Source organism: Bison bison, unplaced genomic scaffold (assembly GCF_000754665.1).
Source record: "Bison bison bison isolate TAMUID 2011002044 unplaced genomic scaffold, Bison_UMD1.0 scf7180017864506, whole genome shotgun sequence".
NCBI classification, from domain to species: domain Eukaryota; kingdom Metazoa; phylum Chordata; class Mammalia; order Artiodactyla; family Bovidae; genus Bison; species Bison bison.
Window position 1 is genome coordinate 1,846,206 of NW_011495063.1, and position 11,376 is coordinate 1,857,581.

The 11,376-nt window shown below is 47.3% G+C and overlaps 1 protein-coding gene across 4 annotated transcripts in view; it reads left to right on the forward strand.

The window, feature by feature from the left end:
- The window catches only part of PKNOX2 (PBX/knotted 1 homeobox 2), a 301,299-nt gene that overhangs the window by 249,117 nt on the left and 40,806 nt on the right, over nt 1-11,376 (forward strand). For all 4 annotated transcript variants that reach the window (XM_010829459.1, XM_010829458.1, XM_010829460.1 and 1 more), the window contains one exon: nt 508-679. In XM_010829459.1, coding sequence (XP_010827761.1) covers nt 508-679 — 172 coding nt within the window. The remainder of the gene's footprint in view (nt 1-507; nt 680-11,376) is intronic.

Consider the following 11,376-nt stretch of genomic DNA (forward strand, 5'->3'; position numbering starts at 1 on the left):
ACCCTCCTCCCCGCCCCCACCGCCACCCCCATCGACACTTGCAAACACGCAGGTACTGCCCTTGGCTGACTCTACACAGCCAAGTGTGGATCTGTGACCAACGATGAATGTTTACATCTAGGACTTTTCTGGACATTTCCCATATTTCCTTCCCCGGTTGACCTTGAGCCCGAAATGGACACCTACCTCTTTGAAGAGTTATACCCAGCATCCCTCATCAAATATCCACACAATTTATCTAGACAAAGAGAACAGTTAGGCTCCCGGTAGGGGAGGAACAGAAGCCACTGAGGCCCCAGGAATGAGGAGGTTGGATCCTCTGTGCCAGGGTATGAAATGCTGCTGTCCCGGTGGACCGTGGGGACGGGGCCTTCCTCCAGGAGTGAGACCCTGGGAGAAGAGGTGATGGGAAGGTGAGGTGGGCCCCTGAAGGCTTCTGCACTGTTAGAAGCCCTGATGGCAGCAGGTCTCTGAGTGCACATGTGTGAGCTCTCGCTGTCCCTGCAGGCATCCTCTTTTCCCGCTCCTGACGCTGCTGTTTGAGAAATGTGAACAGGCCACCCAGGGCTCTGAGTGCATCACGTCCGCCAGCTTCGATGTGGACATCGAGAACTTTGTTCACCAGCAGGAGCAGGAACACAAACCCTTCTTCAGCGATGACCCGGAACTGGACAATCTGGTAAAGACCCTCCAACCCCCACCCTGGCTAGGGTCGTCCCGCCCTCTGATCCCCTCCAAATGCCCCAAAAGCAATCCTTTCATTTATTCACTCAACAAAGAAATGTGCTTCCCCGCTGTGGGCAGGCCTTGGTGTTCCAGCTGCTGAGAACCTTTAACCAAGAGTTGCACACACTGGTGATGCTGCCAAAGCTCTGCCTTCCTCCTCCCCCGCAGCACCAGCGTCACCTCCCACCCTCTTGCAGTGCAGACGGGAGGAGGGGAGGGCCATGGCATCCAGAATGTTCTGAGGGCTGGAATCCTGGCATGTTGGGAAATCCGTCTTGGGCTGCCCAGAGAGGAGCTGATGGCCATGTGCTACATTGTGAAGGAGAAGGGTGACATGCATATTCAAGTACATCAGTGGATAGATAGGAAGACTGGAAGCAACAGACGCGAAAACCAGCTTCTCTACTGAGAAGACCAGCAGATGTCCTGCCCATTTAGGATATAGTAGATCAGGCTCCCAAGCCTAGCTTGTCATCCCGATCATCACTACAGCCTTAAAAAGTACATGCTCCTGGGCCCCTCCACCTGGAAACCAGGATTCAGTAAGTTTAGTGGGACTTGCACACTTACATTTTTAAAGGCTTCCCAGACAACTGCAATCTTCAATAAGGCTTGGGAGCCAATAGATTAGATGATACTCTAACTCTTCGTCTAGCCCTGGGAGTCCTGCTGAGAAAAGAGCTCTGGAGAGACCGCTCTGTTTGTTCATCGTGACAACAGTTATCCTGGGGTTATTAACCACGATTCTTGATTTTGCTGTGGGTGGATTATCCAGATCGTGCATGGTAAATTTGGAAACTCTGAAAATATGTCTTCCACAAGTTGATTGATTATAGGGCTGACCTCCATCCAGAATTTAGTTAGTACCTACTCCCCAAAGGGAAACAGAGTTAGAAAAGCAAATGTGACTCCAGGAAGGAAGGAAGAAACACACACACACACACACACACGCACACGCACACACGCACACACGCAGTGCATCTGCAGAGCAGACTTAAATGACTTGGGTATTATTCTGTGTTGTGAATGACCCACCCCGCCGCTTCTCTCAGGAGTTGAATATGATACTTTATGGAGTCCAGCAGCCCTACCAGGAGAGGCCCCTCTCCTTTGCCCGGAAATCTATGAAGTGTTATGGTGTTATGATACAGGACAGAGGATATGCACTTGGCCAAGGTCAGGAGCATGAGTGCAGGTTTCTGGGAGCCCCAGGTGCACCTCTGCTCGGCTCCTGGCTGTGACTGAGCTAACATCCTTCCCGGTAACGCAGTCCCCTATCTCTCAGGTCCCCTGGGAGAGTCGTCCCCATGCAGGTTCTCCATTTGGTTGGACAGTTAGTGCAGGCAGACTTGCCCCTGCCCTGCTGTTCATCTGATCAGAATCTCAGAACCACAATTGTGAATCAGGTCTTTAGAAGCTACCCCTGCAGCAGTCATGGGGCCAGGAGGTGAGGCAGCCGTTTGTGTGGGAGCTGGAATGAACACTCCCTTCACTTGACCCCCCAAAGAAGCTGAGGCCTCAATTGGTGGGAAATACCTAAAATAGGCTGAGTAATATGAAAGAATATAAACTTCTTCAGAAGTAGGAGTCCTGGTGAAACCAACCTCACAAACTTGCCCACTGCCACCTGCCAGGTGAGTTCTGGAAGACCCCCCCTAGCCCCACAACCTCTTATTCTATTAAGTTGGTCAGAAAGTTCATTTGGATTTTTCCCTGAGATGTAGTGGGGAAACCTGAACAAACTTTTTGGCCAACCCAAGAGTACAGCCTGGAAATACCAAAAAGTGACCATCTCCATGCTCTCCCCTGGCCCACACTACCTGGGTCTCTCAGGGGTCTGCTCACGGAAAGACTCAGATTTCTTCATCTAATCCAGCAAGACGTGGTAGTAGCCACCATGTGCCATGCCTGATCTGAGGGTGGGGTTGCTGGAGGAGGTGCCCCAGTGGCCCCAGACCCCTGGTGCTCCCTGGGCTTCTATCCCAAGTGATGGGCTGGGAGTCGTCCACTGGTGGAGCAGGCGTAGCACTGCCCACCCCCTCACACGGCCCCGGAGGAGTTTACCTGGGGCAGTTGGCCACAGTCAATGACTGATGGATGGATCAATTATTTAAATGGAGGTGGTTGAAGGAGCCAAGGACCCGAGGCCAAGCTCACCTTCTGGGAGACTGACGACAGCTCCTTTGAAGCTCGGTTTCCCCATCTGTAGAGCCAGTACACCGGTCTCCTGTGACTGTCATAAAAAATTAACGCCATGACTAGTGGAACTAAATGGCCTTTGAAAATGCGTGGCATCCAGAAGGTTAAGGTCAAATGCAGTATCACTAAGGCCAGGCATTCCAGCTGCCTCACCTCACCTCCAGGCCATCAGAGAGACCATGTGGCGGAGAGCCTGAAACTTTCCGGGGGTTGGGGCTGGGATCAGGCAGTGCCCTTTGCCATCCCACGTGTGGTCCTGTGTCAGGAGGGGGGAGGTGAGGAGGCCGACCACAGGAGCCATCATTAGAACAAGAGTTGTGCAGCCGGCACTGCCGAGATGCACATAATTAGAAATTAGAAAAAGGTCAGATCGCGTCATTATCAGCTCAATCAGCTGCCGAGTGCCACAGCCAGTTAATTTGGCATCTGTATTTTTTACAACCCCGCACACGTAGCCCAGCGGACTGTAACTCTTTATCCGGACAGATATACTGCGCAGCGGAGCAGGGACATAAAATGAGACCCCAAGCAAATGAGCTGAGATAATTGAGAGATTTATTTTTTATATATATGTGTGTCAGGGCGGCTTTCCTTTGCCCTTGAATGTTGACTTTCACAGATGGGCTTGTCACGAGGATACTGGGATCCCCCCAAACTGTCCCACCCTGGATCCTGGAGCGGGGCTCAGATCCTGCCTGCTCCCCAGCCCCACCAGGCATACCACCCCCCAGGACATGGGTCCTCCCCGCTCCTGCTGGTCCCTCTCCTCCCATCCAAGCAAATCGCTGTGTCCACCTCCCTGGCTCCTGCGATCTCCTGACAGGTTCCCATGGGAACCATGGCTGACAAAGCCCTCCCAGAGATGTTCAGAGACCAGAGAGGTTCCCAGAGTGTAGGTTTCTAAGTGAACCTTCCTTCTCAGTTAGCCAGCTGCCGGAATATAAACTTAGAATCATAAAACACTGGGGGAAAACCCCAAGCATGGAGAGCAGCGTGTCCATTTTACAGATGGGGACACTGGAGTCCGGAGAAGGGCGGTGACTTGTCAGCGCCCAGGTCTGCTGACTCCTTCCACTCCATCACCCACCTCTCTGCTTCCCCAGGGGCAGCAAAGCCCTCATTTATAAATGACCATCTTACAAAAAACAACCCTGATATGAAAGGTGAAGAGGAGTGCAAGTCTGAATAATAAAAACATATGACATTAATTATAAAAAATAAAAAAATAAGCATCTCTCCCCCTGGTACACACACTCCCTGATCCTCTCCACCTCCCCATTTCAGTACCATGGGGGTGGCTTTCCCCTGGTCAGCTCCCCCAGGGACACTCCCCACCCCCTGCCCCGGCTCCAACTCCCACACACATACCCCAGTGCTCACCAGCCCTCTGTCACCTGGCCCATCGATCCCCTATTTGGGCCCAGCAGCCTCTGACTGGCAGTTGGTACAGTTTGTAAAATTTGCAAGTTCCCCAAACCCCTTTGAAAGGCAAAAGCTTTTTGTTTTATAAAATCTGATTTACGGGCCCCCAGTGCAGGGCCGAGGTTTTATATATTATGCAAGATTTCAAACTGAGGCTGTAAAACGTACGGTTTCAGTTTCATGCATGGAATTTTTTTATGTGTAAATTTTTTAACATTTATGGGGCACGTTTTAATGAGACTCTGGTGGGGCTCACGGGACAGATTAGAGCTGCCTGATCGCAAAGCCAGCTCCAACATGGGGCCCCCCAGGCCCCTGGGCCCTCTCTGAAGGGGGTGGGGTGCAGAGGCCAGAGGTTGTGAATATGGAGACACGTGAAGGAGGCAGGCTGGAGCCATGGGTCCACAGGGACCCCAGGCAGCACCCGTTCAGAGAGTCATTCCCTCCTGCCTTCTGTCCAGACCCTCTTCACCTCGACAGGAGTAGAAAATCCCACAAGACCCCAGAACAGGGAAAGGAAATAATAATCAAAGCCAGTAATAAATAACATTTATAGCATACTTACTGGGTTCCAGGTGCTGTCGTCCTAAACACTACACCTGTATTATCTTATTTAATCCTCTTTTCAGACCCACAAGGCACAGATTATTACTATCCCTATTTTAAGATGAGAGGGCTTAAAGATGAGAGAAGCCTAGTGGCTCAGATGGTAAAGAATCTGCCTGCAACACAGGAGAACCAAGTTCAATCCCTGGGTCAGAAAGATGCCCTGGAGAAGGGAATGGCTACCCACTTCAGTATTCTTGCCTGGAGAATTCCATGGACAGGGAAGCCTGGCAGGCTGCAGTCTACCGAGTCACAAAGAGTTGGGCAGGACTGAGCGACTTTCACTAAGATGAGGATCTTGCGACATGAGGTGAAATCATAGCTCAAGACCACGCAGCTCAAACGTGAGTCAAACACAGGCATGGAGCCCTGGCCCACACTCAGCAATTATGCGGCCCTAGACGCCGTCTTTTCTTAGTACTTCCTCTGCACTCGTCTTTAGTTCTTTTCTGGCCAAATCTCCTTCCATCCTCAGTATGATGTTGAGGGAGTTGCTGTTATGATCCCATTTTACAGATGAGAACAAGGAAGTACAGAGATCATGTGAATCCTGCAGGGCATCCCAGAAGGTGGAGGGCCCCAGACTCAGCCTCCAAAATCCACTATTTCCTAGCACCCAGCTCTGCTATTTAATTCTCGAGATAGCCCTGGGAGGGGTTATCATTATACCCATTTTACAGAAGGGAGAATCCAAGACTGAGAACCCTGTAGTCACTAAGTTACAGAGCTGGGATTTGTCTAGCTCCTGAAGCCCACCTCTTTTCCCTGAACCACAAGGCCTCTCCAGAGTCTGAGGAGGAGGCGGGGGAAGTGCCACATTGTGACTTAAAAGTATTTAACTTGTCCTGCGTGGCAGCCTCCCTAAGTGCTCGTCCTCTTCCTCAGTCATCTGGCAGTCTCTAGCCCCTGGTCTTCACCTTTCTTCCATGTTCCAGGCCTTGTTCCAGGGACCCCACCCTTCCAACTGCTCAGGCCAGGCTGGGCTGGCCTGGAAAAATTCCCAATTAGATTTTAGCTTTGGCTGCCCTATGCTATGCTAAGTCACTTCAGTCGTGTCCAACTCTGTGTGACCCCATAGACGGTAGCCTACCAGGCTCGCCCATCCCTGGGATTCTCCAGGCAAGAACACTGAAGTGGGTTGCCATTTCCTTCTCCAATGCATGAAGGTGAAAAGTGAAAGTGAAGCCGCTCGGTCGTGCCCGACTCTTAGCGACCCCATGGACTGCAGCCTACCAGGCTCCTCCATCCATGGGATTTTCCAGGCAAGAGTACTGGAGTGGGGTGCCATTGCCTTCTCCGGCTGCCCTAGTGACACACAGGAAGCACTTCAGAGCACTTGAAGGAATGCATGTTTACCGATTCATCTGTACGTGAAGCAGACTATTCCAGCTTCCCAAAATGCAGAAGAAGGAGAGGGAAAAAGGAGTCTACCCTCCAGGGCAGAGCTACTCCCTAATTGCTGCCTGGAATTTCGCAGGTTACCTAACCCCTGGGTCTTGATTTCCTGTTCTCCAGGAGAATGATAACCGTGCCTGTGGGTCCCCAGGTAATGAAGTAATGGAGAGAGAGAAGCGTTTTGCATATTGTAAAATGCTATGTATGTAAATGCTTTGAAAGGCAAGGATTTATTATTGTCAAATGAAGACGTCGCAAGCTTACAAGAGAGGCCACTTTTCAGAAAAGTGCTTGATGGAGGAGGGAGGGGCACGTTGATGTAAATAATCGACATACAACACAGTTGCTGTGTGCCCAGGACACACGTGTACATGGTTTCATTCAACCATGTGAAGCTGTTCACAACAGCTCTTTGGTGTATTATTGATCAGCTTACATGTTACAGATGAAGTTAAAGGTCTGGTTCCAAATACTCAGACAGAAAATAATAGATTTAGGACATCACACCAAGGGACTTTCGGGAGAAAGAGAGGCTCGTCCCATCCTGTGGGCTTTCCTGAGACTTGTGAGGCCATGCGGGCTTCTCAGGTGGCCCTTGGGGTAAAGAATCCACCTGCCAATGCAGGAAGCCTTAAGTGATGCAGGTTCAGACCTAAGTGATCCCTGGTTCAGGAAGATCCCTTGGAGGAGGAAATGGCAACCCACTCTAGTATTCTTGCCTGGAGAATCCCATGGACAGAGGAGCCTGGCGGGCTACAGTCCACGGGGTCACAAAGAGTCGGACGCGACTGAGCACACACACGCATGTGGGGCCCGTGTGCTATATGAGACTAAAATGTAAGAGTGCAGCTTGTTTTGCTTTAGTGAAGGATGCTACTTAGAAAAAGAGGGCTGCTTTTTTAATTAGTATTTTGAAAGAGAAGGGTGGGGAGAGAAGCTAAAAGATGAAGCCAAACTGGGAGAAAAGGAATTAAGGATACATTCATCACAGTTGTTGATGATATTAAATTAAATGGAACTGTTCATTGCACTAGAAGATTTGGAATAACCTTTTACATGACATCGATCACTTAGGGAAATAGTTTAATACACCAGAGTTTTATTCTGATTTAGAGGCAAAAACCCAAAATTGCATTAGAAATAAGCTAGAGGATGATTCACGAAACATAAATATAGAAGAAAAAACTGGGGATGATTATTTTTCCACTCTCTGAAAATGGAATAGCAATAGAAAAGCCAACAGGATATTAGAAATCATTAAAAGAGGTTGCAAAAATGTATATGCCTTTGGTTCCCTGTGGTTTATAAAGCACTTTCACATTATTATCTCTTTTAGCCCTAATCAAATCCTGTGAGTCAGGGATGAGGAAGACTGAGGCTAAGGGAAGTCGTGGAATTAGCCCAGTGTCACTCAATCTGTAAACAGTAGGCCTGGGCTCAAATCTGGGCTGACGGTAAATCCCACAGGCTTTGTGCTATGCCAGGCAGCTGCCCCATATTAATGGCATTGCCCACTTTTTTCTCTAATACTGAATAGATCCTACATATTCATTGCCTTGGAATACCATTGTGATTTACTCTATGTTCTTAAATCTTTAAACCAAGTCTGTTATCTCATAAAAAAGTAATCCTTCACCTGTGCTTCATTAAACCAAAAGGTAGGTCCACTTTCGGCCACTGTGCATCAGATCTGATTTAAACACATTGCACGTGTATTTCATCTGAGCAAAGCTATTCTGTGTAGATTTTATTTTGTTCTATTTAATTGTATTTTCTGATTCTTTTTACATAAGAAGTATTTATCGACTATAGGTATGTGTACTTTCCTGTGTGTGTGTGTGTATTCACAGAAAGATTTTAAAGTGAGTAAATGTTGATTGAAAAGGAAAAAGTCCAGTTAAGGAAAGCTCGGAGAAAGAGGAAAGAAGAAATGAAAGGATGGAAGGAAGAAGGAACAGAGGGAGGAGAAAAAGAAGAAAGGTTTAAGGAATTAGAATTATTTTGGCTGGAGAAGACAAAGCTGACTGGCATCTTATTCGAGTGAGAGGTCTTGTACAGTGTTTGGCATTTAATGAGACTTACTATTTGTCGAAATAATAATGTTAAATTAAGGGAGGTTGTAGGGACTTCCCTGCTGATCCAGCAGCTAAGACTCCACCCTCCCGATGCAGGGGACCTGGGTTTGATCCCTGGTCAGGGAACCAGATCCCACATAGTGCAACTAAGACCTGGCTCAGACAAATACGCAAATATTTTTTAAAATTGAGAGAGATTGTACTGATAGAGGTGCTAGATATCTAGTTCTTGGTGCCTATCGAAAGCTGTTGTTCAGTCACTCAGTTGTGTCCAACTCTTTGCGACCCTATGGACAGCAGCACACCAGGCCTCCCTGTCTTTCACCATCTCCCAGAGCTTGCTCAAACTCTTGTCCATTGAGCCGGTGATGCCATCCCACCATCTCATCTTCTGTCATCCCCTTCTCCTGCTTTCAATCTTTCCCAGCATCAGAGTCTTTTCTAATGAGTCAGCTCTTTGTATCAGGTGGCCAAAGTATTGGAGCTTCAGCTTCAGCATCGTTCCTTCCAATGAATATTCAGAACTGATTTTCTTTAGGATTGACTGGTTTGATCTTGTAGTCCAAGGGACTCTAAAGAGTCTTCTCCAGCACTACAGTTCAAAAGCATTAATTCTTCGGTGCTCAGCTTATTTTATAGTCCAACTCTCACATTCATACATGACTACTGGAGAAACCGTGGCTTTGACTAGATGGACCTTTGTTGGCAAAGTAATGTCTCTGCTTTTTAATATGCTGCCTAAGTTGGTCATAGCTTTTCTTCTAAGGAGCAAGTGCCTTTTAATTTCATGGCTGCAGTTACCATCTGCAGTGATTTTAGAGCCCAAGAAAATGAAATCTGTCACTGTTTCCATTGTTTCCCCATCTATTTGCCGTGAAGTGATAGGATCAGATGCTATAATCTTCGTTTTTTGAATGTTGAATTTTAAGCCAGCTTTTTCACTCTCCTCTTTCACTTTCATCAAGAGGCTCTTTAGTACCTCTTCATGTTCTGCAATAAGGGTGATGTCATCTGTATATCTGAAGTTATTGATATTTCTCCTGACAATCTTGATTCCAGCTTGTGCTTCATCCAGTCTGGCATTTTGCATGATGTACACTGCATATAAGCTAAATATGCAGGGTGTCAATATACAGCCTTGACATACTCCTTTCCCAATTTGGAACCAGTCTGTTGTTCCATGTTCAGTTCTAACTGTTGCTTCTTGACCTGCATACAGGTCAGGTAAGGTGGTAGGTAAGGTAAGATGGTCTGGTATTCTCATCTCTTGAAGAATTTTCCACAGTTTGTTGTGATCTACACAGTTAAAGGCTTTAACACAGTCATTGAAGCAGAAGTAGATGTTTTTCTGGAACTCTTTTGCTTTTTCTATGATCCAACAGATGTTGGCAATTTGATCTCTGGTTCCTCTGCCTTTTCTAAATCCAGCTTGAAAGTTCTGGTTCACATACTGATGAAGCCATGCTTGGAGAATTCTGAGCATTATTTTGCCCACTTATGAAATGAGTGCAATTGTGCAGTAGTTTGAACATTCTTTGGGATTGCCCATCTTTAGGATTGGAATGAAAATGGACCTTTTCCAGTCCTGTGGCCACTGCTGAGTTTTCCAAATTTGCTGGCATATTGAGTGCAGCATTTTCACAGCATCATCTTTTAGGATTTGAAATATTCAGCTGGAATTCCATCACCTCCACTAGCTTTGTTCGTAGTGATGCTTTCCAAGGCCCACTTAACTTCACACTCCAAGATGTCTGGCTCTAGGTGAGTGATCACACCATCATTGTTATCTGGTTATTAAGTTCTTTTTTGTATAGCTCTTCTGTGTATTCTTGCCACCTCATCTTAATATCTTCTGCTTCTGTTAGGTCCATACCGTTTCTGTCTTTTATTGTGCCCATCTTTGCATGAAATGTTCCCCTGGTATCTCTAATTTTCTTGAAGAGATCTCTAGTCTTTCCCATTCTATTGTTTTCCTCTTATTTCTTTACATTGATTACTGAGGAAAATATATATTTGTCAGTTTCTGCCTCTGAGTGATACTTCATCTAATTCTCCAAGAACCTTTAATTAGCCAAGCACAATCCCTGTCCCTATAAAGAAAGTTGATCACCGAAGAATTGGTGCTTTTGAAAAGACCCTTGAGAGTCCCTTGGACTGAAAGGATATCCAACCAGTCCATCCTAAAGGAAATCAGTCCTGAATATTCACTGGAAGGACCGATGCTGAAGCTGAAATTCCAATACTTTGGCCACCTGATGCGAAGAAGTGACTCATTAGAAAAGACCCTGATGCTGGGAAAGATTGAAGGCGGGAGGAGAAGGAACGACCGAGGATGAGATAGTTGGATGGCATCGCCGACTCAATGGACATGAGTTTGAGTAAACTCAGGGAGTTGGTGATGGACAGGGAGGCCTGGCGTGCTGCAATCCATAGGGCTGCAGAGTCGGACACGACTGAGCAACTGAACTGAACTGAATCCCTACCTATTAGACAATCCAGATGAGAGTCTGGGGGCTCCTCTATCACTCTCCACTTGAAATGCTGATGAGGCTCAGGGAGGGTGTGGCCAACACACCTGGACAATAGGATTCTCTGGGAGCGATGCCCTTACAAGATTTCCTGGGCATCAAGATGTTGGCCAAAAGCTAGGAGCGTGGGATTAACGTAAGACGCCTCTACATGGCTTATGTCAGCATCAATCGTCTTGGAAGGCAACCACCTTTTCTTTTTACTTTTTATTTTGATGTAACTGTAGATTCACATGCAGCTGTAAGAATTAGTATAGCGAAGACCTGATTCCCTTTCTGCATGGCTAGAGGACAGTTTCACAGCCAGGAAATGACAATGGTATGACCACCAAACTTATTCAGGTTTCACTAGTGCTACACATCGTCATAGCGGTATGCGTGTGTGTTTAGTTTGTGCCACTTTGTCACGTGTGTATTCACACACT